The sequence below is a fragment of the Chiloscyllium plagiosum genome, chromosome 3 (assembly GCF_004010195.1).
Source record: "Chiloscyllium plagiosum isolate BGI_BamShark_2017 chromosome 3, ASM401019v2, whole genome shotgun sequence".
Lineage (NCBI taxonomy): Eukaryota > Metazoa > Chordata > Chondrichthyes > Orectolobiformes > Hemiscylliidae > Chiloscyllium > Chiloscyllium plagiosum.
In genome coordinates this window covers 60,746,288-60,770,681 of record NC_057712.1, presented here as the reverse complement: position 1 = coordinate 60,770,681, position 24,394 = coordinate 60,746,288, and the positions used below count along the sequence as shown (strand labels likewise).

Below are 24,394 nucleotides of genomic sequence, written 5' to 3'. Positions count from 1 at the left end.
TTCACTTTCCACCCCTTATCAACAATCTCTACCTTGAAAACAATCAAACTACAGTATTCAGCCTCATATGCCATTGAGCAAGACCAGTAAAATAAACATTTACTTCGCCGAGCATCCTCACAAATATTCTGCTCACTTCTGATGATTTATCGACTTTTAGTAGTCTTTCTAATATTTTCTCTTCATTAAACTTTAGTTGATCAATTATCACCTCTTTCATTGTGACTTAGGTAGTATCTTCTGTGGAAAAGACAGGTCGTACACAGGTAGTAATTCAGTATATATTTTTTGGATCTCTTTTATATTAACAGTCAATCACTTTCCATGCTCCGTTCCGTCTAATTTACTTTTTCACTTCACCTCTGAACTCTCTATTCGAGTGCCTTTTTTTCCCCTCTGACTGCATTTCGCCGAATCTCACTAATTGGATTTTGGCCAAGGCTATTCATACTTTGTGCCCACAGTCCTTGTCCCCTTCCTCACTGGTACTTTTACCTTCCTCCTGTCCGCTGTTTCCCGGTGGCGCTCTACTTCGCTTTCCGAGTTTGCGCAGTGAAGAATTGTGGGCAAGATGGCGGCTGTTGAAGTGATTGTCCGGGTTTCGCGTGCTGCAGCTAGTAAACGTGAGTGAATGACGGTTGGAATTAAACAACCGTGAGACCCTCCGCTCCCGGAAACCGAGCGCGCGAGAGATACCCCCGCCCGTCCATTTCCGGGTGGAAGTGACCGGTTGGTGAAGGTGGCCGTTGGTTTTGGCTTGAAAACTTGGTAACGGAGGTTAAATGAGCGTAGAAACAGTTGAAGAAACCTGGCAGAATCTATGGGGAGAGATGGCGACGCAGTACCAGGTTATAGTCTGATGGAGTCCCGCTCCGAAAGCTAGTGCTTCCAAATAAACCTGTTGGCTCCAAACTGGTGTTGTGTGATTTGTAACTTTAAACACTCCAGTCCAACACCAACATCTCCAAATTACGGGGAGAGAGAAAGTGACAAACCGAAACAGAGTTCATGATCCGAGTCCAGAATGACTCTGCGCCAGGGTTTTCTGTGTGTTTCAGATTGCCAGCATCTGTGTTATTTTCCCTTTTAATTAAATAACTGGGTATATGTACATCTGTTGGTGTGGGTAAAGAGGCCCATTAGACGACTCCCATCTGTATTTGGATTTGGCTGAACCTCTCTGAGCAGTAAGTATTGTCTGAAGGCAGTTGATGTACTGCAGCGGGATCATCTCCACAAGGTCCTTGGTTTTAGTCAAAACACTGTGGGTCTCTACTTGGTTTCAGGCATCGAAACTGCACCGACCTATTCACTGTCACTGGCTCCAAATCCTGGAATAGTCTTTCCTATCCTTTCTACTTCATTTGTTGCTCCTGACACAGTGTGTAATGCCACCTGACATCCCTGCTGTCATGCTTCAGCCTCTTTGCATTGACTTTGGCACAACTGGGGAAGGTGGTGGCATTGTAGTATTGACACTGGACTTGTAATCTAGTTCTGGGGACATGAGTTTTAATTCCACCCTGTGGTGAGTTTTGAATTTGGTAATCATCTGGGATAAAATGCTAGCCTGATGATGATTAGGTCACCATAACAAAAAACCCATCTGGTTCATTATTATCCTTAAGGGAAGGAAATATGCCATCCTTGCCTAGTCTGGCCTACATGTGACTCCAAACCTACAACAATATGACTCTTAACTTCACTCTGGGCAATTAGGAGTAGCCAATAAGTATTTAAATAGCTAGAAATGCTCACGTCCCATGAATGGCTTAAAACAAAAATCATTGTCCGTCTCTCTTATGTTATCTGATTCAATGATTTTAATGTCATTACATTTCACTCTTGCCTCTTGAGTTCTAGTCAATGTGCCTCTATCAATAACTCTTTTTGCCCTTATCTCACTGTCTGGGGACTTGGTGTTCTTGTAATTTTCATCAACATGCCTAACCTCAGCATATTCTTTTCAAGATTGTAGGTTTATGTTTAGCATATGCACTAACATCCAATCTCCATTTTCTTTCAAACTTGTATTCATATCCTATGTGGCTGTGACAAAACTAAACTATCCTTGTCATTCCCAACCTGACTGCAAACACCTCTATTTTGTCCAACTGTTTTTATTTGTTTTCATTCTTGTTCATCAGATTGTTATCTGAATATAAGTTGCAATAGTTTTTCTTCATGCACCCACAAATTCAGCCCTGATTTATTCTTGGCCATCACCCACTTCTCATCTGAATTTTGTCCTCTGTGATATTATGTAAAATAGTTTGTCATTTTTGATGTATACACTAAAGACACTCAATTCTACCTCACCCCCATCTCCCTCAATTTATTCACTATTCCTGCCATGTTAACATCCAGTACTGAATGAGCTGAAATTTTCACCAGTTAAATATTGGGATTGCCAAAGCAATGCAGCCAAATATGTAGTGATGTATTGAATCAAAGTTGCTAGTTAGCCTCTTGACAAAGTTCTGTTTTGCAAATGTACACTGTAAGAAGTTTAAATTTTAAGTTGACTGTTGCTTTGCCTGGGACCTTCATCTGTAATGCTCTCCTTAAAACCTAATCCTTGAACCTTTTTCCATCTCTCCAATGTTACCTTCTGTAGGTTGGTGTCCATAGCGCTTAGTGCTCCTTGAAAATGCTTCAAGATGGTTTTATTGCGATAAAGGTGCTTATTTTAATGCATATTGTTGCTGGTTGTCTAACAATAATTTTAGGTTACATGCAATGCGGGGATAGCATTTTGAATCCTCTTTAATCCTCAAGTGAGAGCTGATCTTTTTCTTGGTTGTGTTGGGGACCTCCCTTTACAAAATGCACCAAATGTTTAACTAGAGGAATGAGCTTGGCCAGCTTTAAACGCCTAAACAAACTGTAAAGGAATTTCCAGTTTCCTCAATCTTACTTAGCCTTTCTAAAGAGAAGAAATAGGTTTGAGTCAGGTGGAATAGACATATTTTTGGTAAGATTTCCAGTAAGATGGCGGTGGAGTGGGGCTTCTGAGCCTGGGGCTCGTCCACTTTTTGTTTATTTGCTTTTCTCCCCCTCTTCCCCCTTTTCTAATTTTTCTTTAAATTTTAATTTACTTTGTCAGTGAAGAGTTCAGTTCCAGCTACAGCATCGACAGCAGGTAGGCCAAGTATTGCGGACTCAAGGCAGAGGCAAGTTTGGGTTCTGCATCATCAAAGCGCCGACTCATTGCTGCTGCAGCAAGTTTGGCGAGTTTGGGTTCCCAACAGTATCTGCGTCAGGTGCAGATTCATACAGGCAGAGGCAGGTTTGGGCACAGTATGAGATCCAGTTGCATCGATGAGGTGGGCCCGAAGCAGACTCATGAGGGTGTTGTGTTTTGGCAGAAGTCAGCAGCATTGATGGCATTGCATTGATGAGATCCAGCAAGAACTCATAGTCACAAAGTTAAAAATATCACATGACACCAAGTCATCACTCCTTTACCTCTTCCATGCTCACCATCCAAGGCCCCAAACACTCATTTCAGATTAAGCAGCATTTCACTTGTACCTCTTTCAATTTAGTCTATTGCATTCGTTGCTCCCAATGTGGTCTCCTCTATGTCAGAGAGACAAAATGCCGGCTGGGTGATCGCTTTGTTGAGCACTTTCGGTCTGTACGCAATCAGGTCCCAGACCTTCTCGTAGCTTGCCACTTCAACACACAATCCTGCTCCCATGCTCACATGTCTGTCCTTGACCTGCTGCAATGTTCCAGTGAAGCTCAATGCAAACTGGAGGAACAACATCTCATTTTCTGACTAGGCACATTACAGCCTGCCGGTCTCAACATTGAATTCAACAACTTCAGATGATTATCCCATCTCGACCCCTCTGCTTTCATTCTGCTCTGTAATTTTATTTCATTTATTCTCTTTTTTGTTAATTTTTTTCACTGTTCTGTACTTCTTATTTCTTGATTGTCTCTCTTGCTCCCCACTCTCTCACCACCTTTTTCCTCTCTTCCCCTTTGCTACCCTTCTCCCCTGTTTTCCATTTTGTCTCTGCTTCACCCATCCCTCACATATTTTGTCCCATAGCACTGGCTTCAGCCTTGGTCATTCACAGCTCCTAATCTCCCTATAATCTCTCTATGCACTGTCATTATCACCTCTTTATTGCTACCTTTGTTTCTGGAGCCATGACTCAGCCCTATTTCTCCCTTTTTTTTAGCTTTGACAAAGCGTCAGTTAGACTCAAAATGTCAGCTCTTTTCTCTCCTTACAGATGCTGCCAGACCTGCTGAGATTTTCCAGCCTTTTCTCTTTTGGTTTCAAATTCCAACATCTGCAGTAATTTTCTTTTATTTAGACATTTTCTACAAGGTTATGCCTACAGTCTGACTTCTTTTCCTTTCATTTTAGGACTTCTGTTTTCACCAAGAAGGTTTTTAAGTTTCTCAACAGGTGATGACAAAGCTTCAAAATTTCAGCCTCCATCAAAACCTGTTATCATAGACAAAACACAGTCTGGAGCAACACAGAGAAGGTAATGTGCAGAAGATGTTCAATATGATGAAAATTAAATAAAGGTTGCTTAAGTATGGATATTTTAATGAATACATTAATCTCAGTAAAATCAATTCCAATCTTTTTCTGTTCAATATTCATCTGTGCTTGAGGGTTAGAAAGGTGCTAAAGATGGAATGCATCACAATCAAAGGATAGGTTCCATAGAATAATGGATTATATAAGTAGGTAACAGCATTAAATATGATTTTCAAGGTATTATGAGATTTGAGAGGGCTAGCAAATTTTACCTTCTTACAGAAATGAGAATGTGATAAACCAAGCAACCCTCAAAATGGTTGGACATGGATCTTGAAAGAATAATTATTAGAGACTACATTTCGATTTACAATAGATAACTACTTAGGGAATCGTAAGACCCAAAAAACATAGGAGGAGAAGTAGGCCATTCAACCATTAAGACTGCATCTCAGTTTGATGGAAGAGTGACCGATCTGATGATCCTCAAGTTCACTTTCATTACTTATCTTCATGACCTGTGATTCCTTTACTAATTAAAAAATTATCTGTCTTAGCTTGAATATACTTAGACTCAGCTTCCACAACTCTCTATTGTAAAGAATTCCACAGATTCATAGCCTCTTGACAGAGGACATTCCTTGTCATCACTGTTTTAAATGGTGACCTCTTACTCTGGGATTATGCTCCCTGGTCCTAGACCTTCCCAGTAGGACAGACAACCTCTCACATCTGCCCTGTTAACCCCTCTAATAATTTTATGTCTTTAAATGAGCTTGCCTGTCATTTTTCTAAACTCTAAAAAGTAGCCCAACTCACTCAATCTTTCTTTATAACAAAAATTCCTTTTAGCCCAAGATCAACCTAAACAACCTTTTCTGGACTGTCTCCAATGATAATATAGCTCCCTTTAGATAAGGGGACCAAAACTGTTCACAGTATTCTAGTCATAATCCAACTAATGCCATATATAGTTTCATTTTTAAATTTCATTCTTTTGAAATAAAGGCTGATTTAACATTTGCCTTCCCAGTTACCGTCTGAACTTGTTTTTTAACTTTTTGTGATTTATGCATGGGGACCAATCAGGGCTGCAAATTTCTTCTATCCTTCCCATTTAAATCATAATCAGTTCCTCAATTCTTTCTTCGAAAGTGCATAATCTGACATTTTCCCACATTTGCTCCATCTGCCAAGATTTTGTCCACTCACCCAATTGGCTATATCGCTCTGTCATCCTCACCACTGGCCTATTTATCTTTTGGCTCATCTGCAAATTTGGGAAAGTACATTCACTTCCCTAATAAAAATCATTCATATTTATTAGGAAAATTTATGTCCTGGACCACGCATCCCTATGGCACTGCAGTAGTTAGCAATTGCTATCTTGAAGTGGTCCTCTTGTCCTAATGCATATGTCTTATATTAGTTAGATCTCCCTATCCATGTCAGTATACTACCCCCAATACTGTAAGCCACCATATTTTATTTGATAGCCTAACCCATGGAACCATCTGAAAATCCAAATATATTACATCGAGTGTTCCCCTTTATCTGTCCTACTTGTTACCACCTCAAATAATTCTAACAAATTTGTCTGAAAACTGCTGAAACTGAGCATTGGTAGTGGAGTAACTGAGTGGTACCACATCCGCAAACAATCAAGTAGGCTCCTTTGTTCTGAATGACGTTGAGCTGTTGTTGTCATCCAGGACATAACTCTTGACATGTGCCTTAAGGACAAGCTTTCAGAAGTCAGGAGGGGAGTTATTTGCTGCAGGATTCTTTGTTTAGACACTGATGTATTGTAGGAAATGTGACAGACTCTACTGGAATATTGTGTTCAATTTGGTACTCGTCCCTGCCACAGGAAGCATGTAAAGTCTTGGCAATGAGATACTAAAGTTCTATGGTTGAGAAACATCAATCGTGTAGGTAGATTGTCAAAAGTGGGGCTATTCACTATAGAGATATTTGAGAGGAGATTTCATGTAGGTGCTGAAAGTAATGAGAGATCTGGATTGCGCAGAGAGGGAGATAGTCCTGTCCTGTAGCCACCAATAAAGTACTGACAGCACAGATTTAAGGTGATTGGCAAAAGAACCAAATATAATAGGTAATTTTACACTGACTCATTAGCATCTGGATTTAACTGCCTAGACTGTATGGTGAAGGTTTGTCCATGGTAGCTTTCGAAATGAAATTTTGATAATTATCTGGACAGAAAAAAATAGAATGTTATGAGGAAAAGGTAGGGGGGTGGGAAGTGCTTAGTTGTTTTTGTAGGGTGCTGTCACAAACATGAGAAGCTAAGTGACCTCTTCTGTGCTTTAACTATTCGGTGAGTCTATATGGAGACAAATTCCAGGTGAGTTCTATGCTTGGTTCCTTTCCCATTATCTAAATGCTCATTTGGTTACATCATCTGACAAAATTTGCAGGTACTGACAAACAGCAAGTTCTGTCTTATCAACCTCTTCTTGATGCCTTCACTGCCACTCTACTATTATTTTTGACAACCACTCTTAGATGACCTACAGTTCCTTTTACTTGTTTGGGAAAACCAAGTTGTTGCCTTTATTTGCCCTCATAATCTTGTGATCTCACCACTCTTTTCTCCATCATCCTTTCTTGCCATTGTCTCAGGCTGAATCAAATGAGCACATGAAAGTGCTCTGCAAGAGCAATTCTGTTGTTCCCCACTCACCTCCCCTTTCCTTGATGGTCTTCAACTTGTTTGTCCTTTAGCTGCCGGTCCAATTTTGGTTTGAAAGCCATCATTAAATCTTTCTCCCCCACGCACACAAGCAGAACCATTCATACCCAAGTACTAGCTGATGATGTGTAAAGGTCAGCTTCTGATTTTTGACCGAAAGATTCTTTTTATCAATATTTATTTTACTCAATAGGATGATGTGAGCTTTGCTGGCTGGGATGTATTGTCAATCACCAACTATTCTTCAGAAGGTGGTGTTGAGCTGGCTTCTTGAATCATTGCAGTCCATTTGGCGTAGGTGTACCCAGTGTACCCAGGGAGGGAATTCCAGAATTTTGATCAAACAATGTAGTTCAGTCACGATGGTGAGTATCTTGGAGGGGGGAGCTTGCAGATGATGCTGCTCCTATGTATCTGTTGCCTTTGTCTTTCTGAGTGGTAGTATTTGTGGGTTTGGAAAGAGCTGTCTGTGGGACCTTGGTGAATTTCTGCAGTGCAGATTGTAGATGGTATACAGTGCTGTTACTGTGCATTGAGAGTGAGTGAATGAATATTTGAGGATATGGTTACATACAAGTAAACCGCTTTGCCCTAGATGGTGTCAAGCCTTTGTTGGAACTGCACTTGTTTCGGCAAGTGGGAATTATTATATCAGATTCCTGACTTATGCTGTTTCTTGGTGTACAGACTTTTAGAAGTCAGGAGCAAAGTTACTTTGACCTGCTCTTGTAGTATAATAATTTATTCTAATGAATTTGTTTGTGACAAGTGACAACCACAGTATATTGATATTGGAAGATTCAGTGATGGTAATGTTCTTAGGAGAAAGTGAGGACTGCAGATGTTGGAGATCAGAGTCGAGAGTGTGGTGCTGGAAAAGCACTGCCGGTCAGGCAGCATCCGAAGAGCTGGAGAGTCTTCCAGCCACACAGGATCAATGTGGATTTCACCAGTTTCCCCATTTCCTCTCCTGTCACTTTATCCTAGACCCAACCTTTGAAATTGGCACCGCCCTCTTAATGGTTTTACCTGTCCATCTTCCTTCCCACTTTTCTGCTCCACCCCCTTCTCCAACCTATCACTTTCATCCCACCTTCATCTACCTATTGCATTCCCAGCTACCTGCCCCACCCCGGCCCATTTATCTCTCAGTTCCCTTGGCCCTCAAGCCTAATCCCTGATGAAGGGCTTGTGCCTGAAACGTCGATTCTCCTGTTCCTCTGATTCTGCCTGACTGGCTGTACTTTTCCAGCACCACACTTGTAGTGTTATTGAATGTCAGGGGGCAATGGTTAAGTTCTCTGTTGTTGGAGATGGTCATAGCTTGTCATGTATGTTATGACATTGTTTCTCACCAACTGTCAGCTCAAACCTGTAAATTGTGCAGGTCTTTCTGCATTTGGACATAGTCTGGTTCAGTGTCTGAAGAATCATGAATAATGCTGAACTTTATGCAATCATAAGCAAACATTTCCATTTCTAACCTTATGATGGGAGGAATTGATTATGAAATATCTAATGATGTACAGTGTTCTGGTGTAACATGATAGTTCCATTCCCATGCGATCCCATGTTTTAAACATGATCCCATGTAACAGCAGAACACTAGGTTTGGAATCGCCTTATAGCTAATACAGATAAGGAAAGTTTGCATTCTACAAATATTGGTCTAAATTATTCAATCATGTTATAACCAATTTGCATTGAAGAGGCACACATTATAGCAGAACTAATTATATGACTCTATCCAGAAGAAATCCTGCAGAAGTGTCCTGGAGCTGAGATGACTGACTTCCAACAACCACAACCATTTTCCTTGTATTAAATATGACTCCATCCAATGGAAATTTTTTCCTTGGATTTCCACAGACGCTAATTTTGCTTGGGCTACTTGATGCCGCACTTAGTCAAATATTGCCATGATGCCAAATGCAGTCTCAGCTTCCCACCAGAATTCAGATCTTTTGTCCAAAGTTGTAATGAGGGTCAGGAGCTGACCTGAGCAGAATCCAAGCTGAACTTGAATGAGCAGATTATCGCTTAGCAAATGCTGCTGGACAGCACTGTTGGTTACCTCTTCCATAATCTGACTGATGATTGAGAGTAGACTGGTGGGCGGTAAATGGCTGGTTTGGATTTGTCCTGCATTTTGTGAACGAGACATATCTGGATAATTTTCTACATCTAAACAAAATTAAAAATTGCTGTAAAATCTCAACAGGTCTGGCAACAACTGTGGAGAGAACGCAGTGTTAATGTTTTGATCCAGTGACCCTTCAGAACCAGTTTTGTTTAGTGTTTAATTTTCCACAGTGTTAGATAGATGCTAGAATTGGAGCTGAACTAGAACAGGTTAGCTACAATGTGGCAGTTCTCGAGCAGAGATCTTCACTACAATTACTGGAAGTTGTCAAAGCCCATTTCCTTTGTAGTGTCGAGTACGTTCAGTTGATTCTTGATATGTCATGGAGTGAATCAGATTAGCTTAAAGTATCTGTACTGTTGGCAACTTGCACAGTAAAATGCCAAGTTGGATCATTCCCACTGCATTTCTAGCTGAAGATTGTTGCAATGATGTGCTGGATTCACCTGTCACTCAGAATGGAGGGTTTTGAAACCTTCTTCTCCAGCAAGTCATTTAATTGTCTATTACCATTGACAGTGGGATGTGGCGGGTCTGCAAGGCATACGTCTGATACATTGGTCCTAGAATTTCTTTGTTTATCACGTATTTCTTATGCTGTTCGGCACATACATAGTTGTGTTGTAGCTTCAGGTTGAGACCTAATTTATAGGTCTCCTGCCCTGCTCCTGGCATGCCCTCCTCCATTCTCTATTGAACTAGATGATTCCCCAGCTTGATGGAGTTGGGGATATGCTGAGTTATGAGGTTGCTGACTGTGTTTGAGTACAACTATGCTGCTAATGACCCACAGCACTCTATGGATGCCCAGCCATGTTCAAAATCTTCTCCATTTTGCTTTATGGCTGTGTTACAACACAGTTGAGGATGTCTTCAAAATAAAAGATGGGACTTTTTCTCCACAAGGTTTGTGTGGTGGTCACTCCTACTGACTCCAACAGATCCACCTGTGGTAGGCAGATCAGTGAAGGTGAGAGCAAGAGTTTTTCTCCTTTTATTGATTCCTTCACCACCTGCCACAGACCCAGTCTAGTAGCTGTGTCCTTTGAGACTTGATCAGCTTGGTTAATAGTGGTGTTGCTGAGCCATTCTTGGTGATGGACATTTAAAGTCCCCCACCCAGAGTGAAGTAAATTTTATGACCTTGCCACTCTCAGTGCTTCCTCCAAGTGGTGTTAAGCATGGAATAATATTTGCTATTCCAATATTTGGGGGTGGGGGGGGGGGAGTGGTGATGTGTGTGTGTGCGTGCGCCATGAGGCTGTATGGTGTCAGACTTCAATGTTGAAGACTCCCAGGACATTCACGTCCCAACTGCATACTGCAGTGCCGTCACATCTGCTGGACCTGCCTTGCAGGTGGCATAGGTATAGGAATGTTGTTGTCTTAGGCACTATGTAAGATATGATTCCATGTATGTGACTTTCTCAGGCTATTGCTTGACCAGTCTGTAAAATAGCTTTCCCACGTTTGCCACTAGCCCCCTGATATTAGTAAGGATATGCATTTTGTTAGGTTTTGCCACTGTTGTTTCTGGGCATATAAATTGGTACATGTGGTTTGTCAGTTTCATTCATTTTTTGAGACATTTTAGTGGCTGGATACAGCTGTCAGGCTTGCTGGGCTGTTTCAGAAGGTAGTTAAGAGTCAGTAAGAACGTTGTGGGTCTGGAGTCCCGTGAAGGAATGACCAAATAACAATGTCAGGTTTCCTTCCAAAAGGCAGTTGATCCAGATGGTTTTAGTGACAAATAAACTGGTTCCATGATCATTATTAGACTTTAATTCCATATTTTTAAACATTCAAATTCCACTATTTATCATGATGGGATTTTAATCCAGGACCACAGATCTTTAAAGAGTATCTAATTACTAATCCAGTGATAAAACTACAATGCAATTATTACTTCCCACGTGTATTAATTGGCCCCTGATGTTTTGCTCACAAATTCTTAATTCTTCAGATATCTAATGCTACTTATGGAGGTAGGGTTGGTGAGATCATTCTCGTAAGAGTATTTTGCACAATTGCCATTTTCTTATATGGGCCATCAGAAATGATCGTCTGAAACAGCAGTCTCTGCTGAATTCAGAACCATAGCCAGCAGTTGCTATCCATTATGGGCAGTTCCCAAAAACTGACTTGGATTTCACCCATTCAAAATCATTATTTTTGTATAAACTGAGCCCCTACTTCTTATCTAAAAAGTTGATTTCAAAAATTCAACTTTTAGACAAGAATATATGTTGCAGGTGCTAAAGTTTTCTCATGTCTCTTTGACTTCTTTAACCAGTCACCTTAAATTTATGTCCTCTGTTTCTTGATCTTTTTTCCAATTGTACATGTTCTTTTCTGTGTACTTTGTTTTGTCCTTCATGATATTGAACACCTTTATCAAATCTCTGATCAGGTTTCTCTGTTGTAAGGAGAACAATTCCAACAGCTCTAATTAACCATGTAACCAGAGACTTTAATTGCTGGCATAATTCTTATTGATCTGTTCCGCACCATCTCTGAAATCTTCACTGCCTTTATAAAGCATGGACACGATACTTGTATTGAGGCCAAACCATAAGGTACTTTGTAACTTTTTTTTGTTTGTTTTTGTACTCTGCCCAGAATCCTCATATGTCTTTTTATCCACTCTTTCAACCTGCTCTGTGACCTTCAATAACTTATTGTATGCCTCCAGGTGTTTCTGTTCTGGTATCCTCTTTAAAATCATACCCTTTATATTCCCTTCTAGAATTGATAACTTCATACTTTTCGACATCAAATTTAATCTCCCATTTGACAATGTATTTGAGCACCATACTTATATAGTCTATCATCTCAGTCTGGCAGCAGTAGGAGTAATGCCTTGATGTTACCTTCACCAGTTTCACTAAGGCATTCACTTAGCTGGGAAAAGGTAGTCTATTGAAGTGGAAGAATTTGGCTTCCTGTCAAAGCTGCTCATTGTAATCTCTTTCATGACAACATGAAAAGTAACGTCATTTATGGTAGTGCAACACAAAAACCTTCTGTAAAACTTGCATTTTGGAGCTGACACTTTTTGCTGCTTTTATATCTTCAAGTCATGCACTTAGAGATGAGTGCTGATAGAAGAATGTTGAGTTTTGCCCTAATGAATTTCAAGACAAATATCTATCAAATCTTCATTTGAAGAGGTGCTGTCATATTGCCAACTTTTGTTCAATAATTATCACTGAATACTGAAATCAACATATACAAAAGCCTTAGCTGTTATGTCCAGGCTGAGTAATGGTGTGAAACAGCAGCAACCTTTTAGAGAACTCCAAGTGTACCAAGGCTGCATTCTCAGTGTACTCTTCCACAGTAGTGACATCTGTACACTGAATGCTGAGAAAGGGTTTAAGTTTTCACTTTTTCTTTCTGAGACAGATACTTGGCTTCATTTTATAGCAAAGGCAACATGAGAAAACGATGGGCTAATTATTTTATTATTACTATTTCAGTAATCCAGAGACCCCGGCAATTGGTGACCTTTAACTTCAATTAATAATTCTGGGATAGAATACTTGTAATGGTGGCCATGAAACAATAATTGATTGTCATAATAACCTTTCTGGTTCACTAATGTCCATCCCTGAAAGAAATCTGCTATCTTTACTTGATCTTTCTACATTTGACACACACACCACAGTAGATACAAATATACAACTTAGTCAGAAGTAGGCCATTTGTCCCTTCAAGCCTGTTCTGCCTTTTAATAAGATCATGACTGACCTGTTTATGTTCCGTTTCTCACCTTGTGTTCTATACTTCAGCTAATAACAGTATCCCATATGCCTTTATTCCTATTCTGTAATCTTCAAGGATCTGGGGATAAGCACATCAATAATGGAATAATGATGGATCAGTTTAGCCATTCGCCATCCCTCAGGCACCATGCCTGTGGCCAGAGAGAATCTGAAAATTACTACCAAGACCTCAGTTATCTTCCTCATTGCCTTACTTAACAGCCTGGGATATACCTAATTTGGATGGTTTTATCCACTTAAGGTTGCCAGATCAACTAGTACTCTCTCCTCTCCTCTCTCTGCCCCTCTCTCTCTCTCTCTGCCCCTCTCTCTCTGCCCCTCTCTCTCTCTGCCCCTCTCTCTGTGTCTCTCTCTCTCTCTCTTTGTCCCTCTCTGTCACTCTCTCTGTGTCTCTCTATGTCCCTTTCTCTCTGTCCCTCTCTGTCCCTCTCTTTCTCTCTCTCTCTGTCTGCCTCTTAACTCTCTGTCCCTCTCTCTGTGTCCCTCTCTCTCTATGTACCTCTCTCTCTGTCTCTGTCCCTCTCTCGCTGCACCCCTCTGTGTCTCTCACTTTGGTCTACCCTCCCTCTCTCTGTCCTCCATTCTCTCTGTATCTCTCTGTCTCTGTATTTTGTACTCCTCCACCCTGATCTCCCTCCCCCTCCCCCTCTCTCTGTCCGTCTCTCTGATATTTTGTACTCCTCCACCCTGATGTCTACACTTTGTTAGCCTTGTTTATTTAAAGGCAGATACAAAGTCATTGTTGAGGACTGTGCCCAAGTCTTCTAGTTCCACATGCAGATTATCTCAATGGGCCTTACTCTTTCCTTATTTATTCTCCTGTTCTTTATATAATTGGGGTTTCCTTTCTTCTATTCACCAATGCTTTTTCATGCATTCTTTTAACTTTCCTAATTTTCTTTCAAAGTTCCTCCCTGTCCATACTACATTCCTGTTGGTACTCTGACACACCTACTGCAAAGAATGTATGCTGCTCCCTTATTTAACAAAAGCTCTGGATAGATATCAACTGGAGTATTGTACTTAGTTCTGATCAGATGTAAGGGTCCTAATTGAGTGCAGAGAAAATTTACCAAAATACTTTCAAGGATGAGGGGATGTTGGAGAAGCTGGGATTATTCTCCTTGGAGCAAAGGAGCTTGAAGGGAGATTTAAAAGAGATATTCATGATTATTAGAGATTTAGATAGGATAGTCAAAGAAAAACTGTTCTCATTGGTATGAGGACTAGGTGACACAGATTCAAAGTTTTAAGGAATGCAAAAGGGAATTTAAGGAAAAACCATTTTTAATACAGAGAGTAGTAATGAACTAGAATTCACTCCCCACCAGGACTTGGTGAGGAAGTGGGCAAATGGGACTGACAATTAGTCTGCAGTGAATCCACATGGACCACATTGAATATTCTTGTTTTGTGCAAAAATGACTCTATGGCTTCAACTTTGTTGTTAAGTCTTTATGTGGAAGTTTATCAAACACTACTATTCTATCAAAATCACTCCAGCTGAACATAGTTTTCTACAAATCTGTGTTAGCTTTCCTTAGTTTCGTTATACTATGAAATGACTGTCTTTCATTAGTTAATTTTTGAATGTAATGAGATCTAGTTGAGCAGGGATAAGTGAGTGTATATAAAAGTTCTTTAAATCTAAATCTAACTTTGGTTCTACATAGGAGGAATTGAACAGAAGATAAATAGATACTGACGTATATATTAATCAAAGGCTTCAGCCAGGATTATGAGTGCAGTTTTGGTTTCTTGATGCAACTGGGATATAATAATTGCAGAAAGCTTACAATAATAACTTGCATGTTCAAGTCACTATATAAATGCAAGATGATGCAAGGCATTTACAAAGAAATAGTAAGAGGAATGGAAATACAGACAGAAAGTGATTTCAGGAGGTTTGTTTGCTGAACTAAATCTTCTCATAAGTTCTGAAGGAATGTGGAGAAAATGGGATGTAGAGTTATCCAGGCAGTGTGTTTCAGGGCACTAGGCAGCTGAAAGCTGTACCACACAGATCAGGGGATGGAGTGATGCACAAGAGACCAGTTTGAGAAGCTTAGAATGTATTGAAAAGAAAGCAGGTTTGGAGGTTTATAGAAGTTGGAGAAGTTTAAAGATAATTTAGGATTTTAAGTGTAATGGATTAGAGACAGAAAGCTATGTGGATCATCAAGGCCTGGATGATGGCCTGATCTTAATGCAGATCAAGAAAGTGTTATGGACCAGGCCAGACCCCCTCAAAACACTTTAAGAAGGTAGGCCAGACCCTAACTTTTTCTTATTTTAAAGGCAGATGTAAAGTGGATATTCCAAAAGTGATGCAGCTGGTCAAACCACTCTGCTTTAAGCAAAACAGAATTTATTTGCACAGTACGGTTGAAACGCAAACAAAAGAAAACAAAGTTTAGAATAACTTAACCATTTGGAAACCCAGCTGACTCAAAATCACAACTTAACGAAGGAGCTGTTCCATTACCTGCAACATCCCAAAATAATACCCCTTGGCAAATGGTGATTTCAAACTTAGGTTCTTATAGGCAGGAGAGATTTCAGAGAGATGAATCAGGCAAAAAACATCAGTTAAAGCATGGAACTGTTTTTCACAGTAACAATTTCTGTCCTACCAGCAGTTTCTGACTGCCTGCTAAAACAAACCAAACTAGTAAAAGACCTGAACTGGGATAACTGGCTAATCTCCTGCCATTGTTTAGCCATTTCCAGAAATATTGGCACCTCTGCCTTTCAACCCCCTTGGAGAAAAAAAACAAGGACTACATAACCTTGTTAAAGGGGCAGCATTGTCACAATAGACAACAATAATTTAAGTAAGCTTAGATTTGTTTTTGGATTTGGCCAGCAAGGATTTATGGAAGTCATCAATTTTGGAGATGAAAAAGGTGTTACTTTTAAGAGTTTCCAAATTGTGGGAACTCCAACAGAGGTGGAATTAAATAGTCTGTGTAAGTGAAAATATGATGCTTAAACCCAAAAAATATAGGGTCAAGGTTTCTGATTCAGTATTAAGAGTTTGTTGCAGATATAAAAATTGACATTAGTCTTCTCAAAGTTCACCTAGATTAAAATAAGGGTAAATGTTTTATGCAAAGTCAATTGAGGATGAGTTAATAGAGATTGAAAGTGATAGATGGAATGGACATTTTGATTGGGATCCAAATTAAAGAGGCCATTATATTATCAAGCATTAATTTACGAGAGGGAAGGAAAAAGTTTATTCAGTGCATTATCCCAGTGGAATGCTTTGTCACATTTGATCGATGGTGCATTGATTCAGCATTTGAAAAGGTACAAGACAATTACTTAAAGGCAACAGGGAATGGAGAGAAAGTAGGAAAATTTGAACTTACTTAGGGAAGAAATAGGACTTGGCAAAATTATCTCCTCATAGGAATCTACTTTAGCCATAGCTGGAAAGAATTGACTGGTCCCTTTTTGTGCTGAAATTCCTTATTTATGGAAGTGGATTATATTTAATATTTGATGCTTTAATAGAAAGTATTTTACAGAATTATTATTTTCCATCCTTAAGTTAAATGCTAGATCCTAATTGCTGAATAAATTAATGTTATAATTCTCTTAACAGGTTTGTAAGTCCTGAATTCATAATGCGGAGAGGGAGGACAAATCCCCTGAAATTCAGCATAGAGAGAAAAGATATGATTCAGAGACGGAAAGTATTAAATATACCAGAATTCTGTGTAGGTTAGTAATATGCTTAATAAATTGTATTTATACATATAAAACTGCTGGAAACACATTGTAGCATTGGGATGTAAAAGAATTAAATACAAATACATTTAATGTGGTACAATATAAGCCTCAGGATGAATATGTATTTGTAGCAACTAAGTATAATTTCATTCCATTACAAGTTGAAGTTATATTTGCAAAAATCTTTACTTTATGAACATTTTTAAAGTGAGCTTCCATTTTAAAATGTTTTTGTTCTCCCTAAAAGTGGCAAATGGAGGTGGGAACACTGAATTTCCAATGTAAGGATTTCCCCCAACTGTCCTTAATCATAATAGGGGAGTGTGGATGTTAAAATTGGTGATTGTATGATTTGTGTGTCTTTCTCATAGACTTGCTTAGTTTGAAGGTTCCTAGCTATGAAAAAATGTATCATTGCTGAGCAAGAGTAATTAGTCCACTGGGCCAATCTGCCATCTCAGTCTAACCATCTATTGTTCATAGGAGTCATACAGCATGGAACAGACCATGGAACAAACTAAACTAGTCCCACCTGCCTGCACTCAGCCTTTAACTGTCCAAACCTTTACAATATCTCGAAACCTTTCCAAATCATGAACTTATCCAATATCTTTTAAACATTGTAACTGTACTTGCATCCACCATTTTCTCTCTCAGATCATTCCACACATGGATCTGTGTAAAAAAAAAAAATGCTGCCCCTCATGCCCTTGTTGAATCTTTCTCTTCTCGCTTTAAAAATATGCCCACTGGTTTTGTCATTCACCTAATCTTTGCCCCTCATGATTTAACAAACTTCAATAAGGTTATCTCTCAACCTCCAGTTTAAAAAAACAGTCCTGGTCTTTCCAGTCTATTTTTATACCTGAAATCCTCCATTCCTTTCAAAATCCTGGTAAATTTCTCTCCAGTTTAGTAATATCCTCCTTATGGGGTGACCAGAACATCATACAGTACTCCAGAAGACGCCTCACCAATGTCCTACACAACCTCAATGTGACTTTGCTCGGACTTTTTGAGTGTAGGAGTTGCAATGAAGGCACGGATGCTACACACCTTAACCGCCCAGTCTACCTATGATGCAAATTTCAAAGAATTGTGTACCTGAACCCTTAGGTCTCTTTGTTCTACATTACCCAGGGCTCTTCCATTAATTGTATAAGTCCTGTTCTTGTTTGAAATCACCAAAATGCAATACCTCTCATTATCCAAATTAAGCTCTATCTGCCACCCAAGTGATCAAGAACTCTTAGAACTCTTAGTAATCTTAGATAACCTTCTTCACTTTCCACTATATTATCACTTTTAGTGTCATCAATAAAGTTACTAACCATGCTTTCTATATTCTCATCCAAATCATTTATATAAATGACAAACAAAAGTAGACCAGTACTGATCCCAGTGGAACACCATTGCTCACAAGTCTCCAATCCTAAGAACAACACTCCACCAGCACCCTGTCTGCTACCATAAGCCAATTTTGTATCCGATTGGCAAGTGCACCCTGAATCCCATATGAACTAACTAATTAGTCTATCATATGGAACTTTTGTCTATCTTTTTGGTTACTTCATTTAAAACAAAACTGTCAAGTTTGTGAGACATGATTTTCTTCGCACAAAACCATGCTGACTATTCCAATCAATCCTTACCTTTCCAAATGCATGTAAACGTTATCTTTCAGAATAGCCTCCACCAACTTAACCACCGTCAAATCAAACTCACCGGTCTATAGTTTCTCGGCTTCTCCCTCCAGCCTTTTGTAAGCAATAGCATGACGTTAGCCACACTGCAGTCCTCCAATATTTCACCTGTGTTTATAGATGATAAAAATATTTCTTGATTCGTGGCTGTTAGACACCTTGAATTTGTGTTACTGATTGAATACACATTAAGTACTTCAGAACTGGTGCTATTGTAATTTGAAGACGACGATCCAAATATTAATAATTTTCTGCACTTCAGTCTCTTCTGTCCTTTCTCCATGCTCTGTTTATTTATCGTAAGGAACATCATATTTCACTGCAACTGTTGTTTTGTTTGTTCACATCAGGCTGTCGTGGATAAATTTGAATTTAGAAAGCAAAATGCTCGATTAGGGAACTTATTTGATATGCTTTAATTCAAATTTGTGAATAGATTAGATTAGATTCCCTACATTGCGGAAACAGGCCCTTCGGCCCAACCAGTCCACACCAACCCTGCAAAGAGTAACCCATCCCGACCCAGCCTAATGTGAACAAACAAAATAGTTGCTGTGAAATATGATGTTCCTTATGATAAATAAACAGAGCATGGCGAAAGGACAGAAGGGACTGAAGTGCAGAAAATTATTAATATTTGGATCGTCGTCTTCAAATTACAATAGCACCAGTTCTGAAGTACTTAATGTGTATTCAATCAGTAACACAAATTCAAGGTGTCTAACAGCCACGAATCAAGAAATATTTTTATCATCTATAAACACAGGTGAAATATTGGAGGACTGCAGTGTGGCTAACGTCATGCTATTGCTTACAAAAGGCTGGAGGGAGAAGCCGAGAAACTATAGACCGGTGAGTTTGATTTGACGGTGGTTAAGTTGGTGGAGGCTATTCTGAAAGATAACGTTTACATGCATTTGGATAGGTAAGGATTGATTGAAATAGTCAGCATGGTTTTGTGTGAAGAAAATCATGTCTCACAAACTTGACAGTTTTTTTTAAATAAAGTAACCAAAAAGATAGACAAAAGTTCCATATGATAGACTAATTAGTTAGTTCATATGGGATTCAGCGTGCACTTGCCAATCGGATACAAAATTGGCTTATGGTAGGAGACAAGGTGGTGGTGGAGTGTTGTTCTTAGCACCCGGAGGAAACCCATGCAGACAAAGGGAGAATGTGCAAACTCCACACAGTCGCCCAAGGCTGGAATCGAACCTGGGACCATAATGTGTCTTCACTGTTTAATATTTTCACCCTTTTTGCCAATAGGAAGTATCCTTGCTGTTAGTATGGCAGACACTAATGCTAATAACAAAGTCAACAGATTTGTTGGAATCTGCATCCAACGATCAGGAAAAGGTTTAGGAGCTACCTTTGTCCTGAGAAACATCATAGATGGTCAAGGTATGTTTTTAATGATTGCCATTAAATGTTTCGATTGTGAAGATGCTGATAATTTTAGTTAAAAATAAAAACTTTTACAACAAGCTTACTAATTAGAAAATATCAATGTGTAGGAATTTAGAAAACTAATCATTTTGACTTGAGCTTGTAAATATAACTGTGTGGCTGCTCAACCTGTAAAATTTCATCTAAATAGGAAACTGGCTTCAGAAGCCAAAGTGCGAGGGTCTGAAAGATTATGATTGCTTCTAAGTCGTACTTGTAGTAGATGTTAAAATTTGGCACAACTGTTTTTTCACTGTCTTTGATTTTTTGCCATTTTGAGATATTTGAACTAATTTTTTTATTATTTTTATTTTCAATGGTAAAAAGCATAGGAACTGCTAACTTTATGAACTGCAGGCAGAAATTCATTGTCACTTTAAAAGTAACTTCTGTGGTTTATGGTGCAATCTCCATATTGTTTGCTTCTAGGGTAGGCAAGATCATGTTTGCTTTTAATTTTGCAAGATTAGGTTGAGCACTGACACTGCATTAAACTGCGACATTGGTGAAATTGCTTTGCATTAACACTAAAGTTTTAATGGAAACGTACTGGTTCGTTCTCGTATGAAGTTTGAAATTTTTTTTTGAAACATCTGTATTGAGTTCTAAATGTTTTAATTTGTCTTTATGCCTTTTATATATTTTGTCTCTTGAGCAAAACTGCAAAGGGACAATAATACCAACAATAATGAAAATATAAAGGAGGTTGCAGGGAGTAGCAGGACCATCTTTGGTTCAGGGTATATTGGCAATTATCAATGAGGCAACTTGCTCTGTAGTTATTGCTTTTTATATCTTGATGACTTTTGATTAAATTCATTGTGTTTCTTATTCTTCTAGGTGTTGAGATCTGCTATGATATGTATAGCCCTCGAATACAGCAGATTGAAGTGCTGAGGCTAGAAAAGAGACTTGATGATAACTTAATGTACCTCCGTGATGCTCTACCAGAATACAGCACTTTCGATTTTGACATGAAACCTGTACCTAAGCCTATTAGTGCTGAGGTCCCTATCAATTTGGTATGAAACCACTTTATCAGTGAAAGTTATACAAACATTTGATTTCATTATTTGATTGTATATATTTTTCAACTTTTGAAACTCTCAAGAATATTCCAGGCTAGATCATAAATGATCGTCAGTGATGGTATGACGTGCACGCTGGCTATGATAAGTTGGGGAACATCAATAAAAGGATGATGGACAGGCAATGACAATTTAAAGAGCACATGAATGAACCGCAAGAATTGTTCCTTTCTATCTGGCACAAAAATAAAATGGGAAATGTGACCCTATCATTGCTAGCAAAGGAATTTAGGGATAGTATTAGTTCCATGGAAGGATCATACAAATTGGCCAGAAAAAGTAGAGCTGAGGATTGGGAGCAGTTTAAATGTCAGGAAAGGAGAACATAGAGTCTGAGAGTCAGTTATACAGGGAACATACAAACAGATTCTAAAAGCTTCAATATAAAACAAATTGAGAACAAATGTAGGTCCCTTACAGTCAGAAACAGGGGAAGTAATAATGAGCAACAAAGAGATGGCAGACCAATTAATTAAATATGTACATTGGTTCTGTTTTCACAAATGAGGATGCAAATAATGTCTCAAAAATGTTGGGGAACACAGGATCCAAAGAGAGGGAGGAACTGAAAAGGATCAGTATTAGTAAGCAATGGTATTGGGAAATTTGAGATTACAGCCCAATAAATTGCGATAGCCCAGTAATCAAAATCCCTAAATACTTATAGAAGTGAGCATAGACTAAGTGGGTGCACATGTAGTCATCTTTCAAGATTCTGTGGACTCTTCTATGGAACAGTTCCTATGGATTGTAGGGTAGGTAATGCAAGCCCACTACTTAAAAAAAGGTGAAGAGAAAACAGGTAATTATAGATTGGTTAGCCTGACATTTGGTAGTGGGGAAAATGCTCGTATCCATTGTTTATGCCCGAAACGTCTATTCTCCTGCTCCTTTGATGCTGCCTGACCTGCTGCGCTTTTCCAGCAACACATTTTTCAGCTCTGATCTCCAGCATCTGCAGTCCTCACTCTCTCCTAAAATATTTAACTGCAAAGCACTTGGAAACCAGGGACAGTATTGGACAGTCAGCATAGAATTACGAAAGGAAAATCATACTTGACACATCTAAAGTTTTTCTGCGATGTTACCAGTAGATTTGATAAGGGTTAGGCCGTGGATGTGGTTTATTTGGACTCAGCAGTCTTTTGTTAAGGTCCGACATGAGAGATGAGCATGTAAAATTAAAATGCATGGGTTTGAGATAGTGTTTTGACATGGATAGAAACTGATTGGCAGAAAGGATGAAACATATCTTTTTCTGAGTGCCAGATAGTGACTAGTCAGATATTGTTGGGATCAGGCCTTGGACTCCAGCTATTCACAATATATTTTAGTGGTTTAGATGAAAGAACTAAACCTAACATCTCCAAGTTTGCCGTGAGGCAAGGCTTGGTAGGAAGTTGAGCTGTGAGGATGTAGTGTGATTGGACAAGTTGATAGATTTGGTAAATGCATGGCAGATAAATATAATGGGGGAAAATATAAAATTATTTACTTTGGTAGCAGGCAATAAGTAGCTCGGTCATTTTTGCTGACAGAACATAGGTATTCCATAAAGTCATGTACTCATCTCTAGACTGGAGACATGAAATGCAGACTGGGCAAACACTTCACAGAATACCTATGTTCTGTTCGCAAATATGATTGAGCTTCTGGTTGCCTGCCACTTTCAACACATCACTGTTTCCAGGCCAATTCTGTATTTTGTGTCTCAGGCTTGTTGCAGGCTCAGCGCTAGCTGGAAGAATAGCATCTTATTTTCCAGTTGGGGACCCTGGAGCCTTCAGAACTCAATATTGAGTTTCATCTCTCTTTATTGTTTACTCCATTAACCCCTAGTCCACCTTCAGTATATGTACCACTTTTTCCTAGCTACAATCAATTCTGATGAGGGGTCACTGAACCCAAAACATCAACTATGCTTTCTTTCCATATGTGCTGCTGAGTTTCTCTGGCAATTTGTTTTTATTTCAGATTTGCACCATCTGCAGTTTTTTGCTTTTTTGCAAACATAGGATGTTCTCATTACCTGAGGAGTCCGGGAGCAAGAGTCATGGTTTCAGGATATGGGGTAGGCCATTTAGGACTGAAATGAGACATTTCTTCACCTAGAGAGGAGAGAACTTGTGGAATTCTGTAACAGAAAGCAGTTGAGGTGAAAACATTCAATATTTTGAAGGAGTTATATATAGTTCTTAAGACTAAAGGTTTAGAGGGTATGGGCAGAAAGTGGAAACAGTACTCGGTTGGAAGATCAGACAAGATTATACTGAATGGTGAAGCAATCTTGAAAGGCTGAATAGCTCACTATTTTGTGTCAAATTTGATTAAAGTATTTAATTGCAAAATGTGGGTGCAAATAACAGTGCAATCTCTAAAATCAATGTGTGACATGCTTCTTAGCTGCTCTTTTCCCTTTTGTTTTAAAAAACAGCTGAAAGTAAAAATGAAACCAAAACCATGGTCAAAACGTTGGGAACGTCCACAATTCAAGGTGCAGGGTATACGATTCGATTTATGCCTCACAGAAGAACAAATGGAGGAAGCCAAAAAGCATGATAAACCTTGGCTTGAATATGATATGATGAGAGAATATGACACATCCACAATTGAGAAAAATATGGAATTGTATTTACAGAAAAAACTTAGTAAATGAGAAGTATCCCTAGGAATCAAGCACGACCAGTAAGATTGATACTAACATTTTTGGTTTTTGAGACCCAAATAGACTATATTGTCATAATTTTTTAAACTTCAACATTTTCATTTACATAAATAGGTTAGTGTAAGTGATGCTCACATTTACAAAAGATACCTGCAGAATTTGGCTTTGAGAGCATTTGCTAGGAGTGATCAATGAACAGAAATGTTGAACTCTGGTGCTTTTCAATGTTGAAACCAAATCACTGAAATATGTAATGTTTTTAAGGTGTAATAATGTAATACAGTTTAAGTCATTTTGTCCTAGCGGTCATCAATCTCTGCAATTCTATAAAATTGACTTGAAGGAAAAAGATATTTAATTCATGTATGAACAAACTTCAGGAATGAGCTTCATTTTAATTTGTTCACTTCTAAATGATGCACCTGGGGATAAAGTTGAACAAAGCTATGGTTACAGTACGGGGACGAATGTTCAAACTTGAACATATTCCACAAATCTTGTAGTACATCTTTGTAAATCTCAAAGTATTAAAATGATCTACATTTGCACTTAGCCCTTGTCTGATCATTTCTGCATCTATTGAATGGGTAGTTT

The 24,394-nt window shown here is 38.9% G+C and overlaps 1 protein-coding gene across 1 annotated transcript; it reads left to right on the top strand.

Moving 5' to 3' along the window:
* Positions 1-525: 525 nt before the first annotated feature.
* Positions 526-24,348, top strand: mrpl19 (mitochondrial ribosomal protein L19). The gene is made up of 6 exons (XM_043683051.1): positions 526-623; positions 4,388-4,511; positions 16,765-16,883; positions 19,868-20,002; positions 20,888-21,069; positions 23,570-24,348. The coding sequence occupies exons 1-6, from the start codon at positions 572-574 to the stop codon at positions 23,789-23,791; spliced, it is 834 nt and encodes a 277-aa protein (XP_043538986.1). The 5' UTR covers positions 526-571; the 3' UTR covers positions 23,792-24,348.
* Positions 24,349-24,394: the final 46 nt, after the last annotated feature.

Excerpts from the sequence above, each read along its gene's own strand:
- mrpl19 (XM_043683051.1), top strand. The coding sequence starts at position 572 with ATGGCGGCTGTTGAAGTGATTGTCCGGGTTTCGCGTGCTGCAGCTAGT. Across the intron at positions 20,003-20,887 it reads AAACATCATAGATGGTCAAG|GTGTTGAGATCTGCTATGAT; the intron begins GTATGTTTTTAA and ends TTATTCTTCTAG. Across the intron at positions 21,070-23,569 it reads CTGAGGTCCCTATCAATTTG|CTGAAAGTAAAAATGAAACC; the intron begins GTATGAAACCAC and ends TTTAAAAAACAG.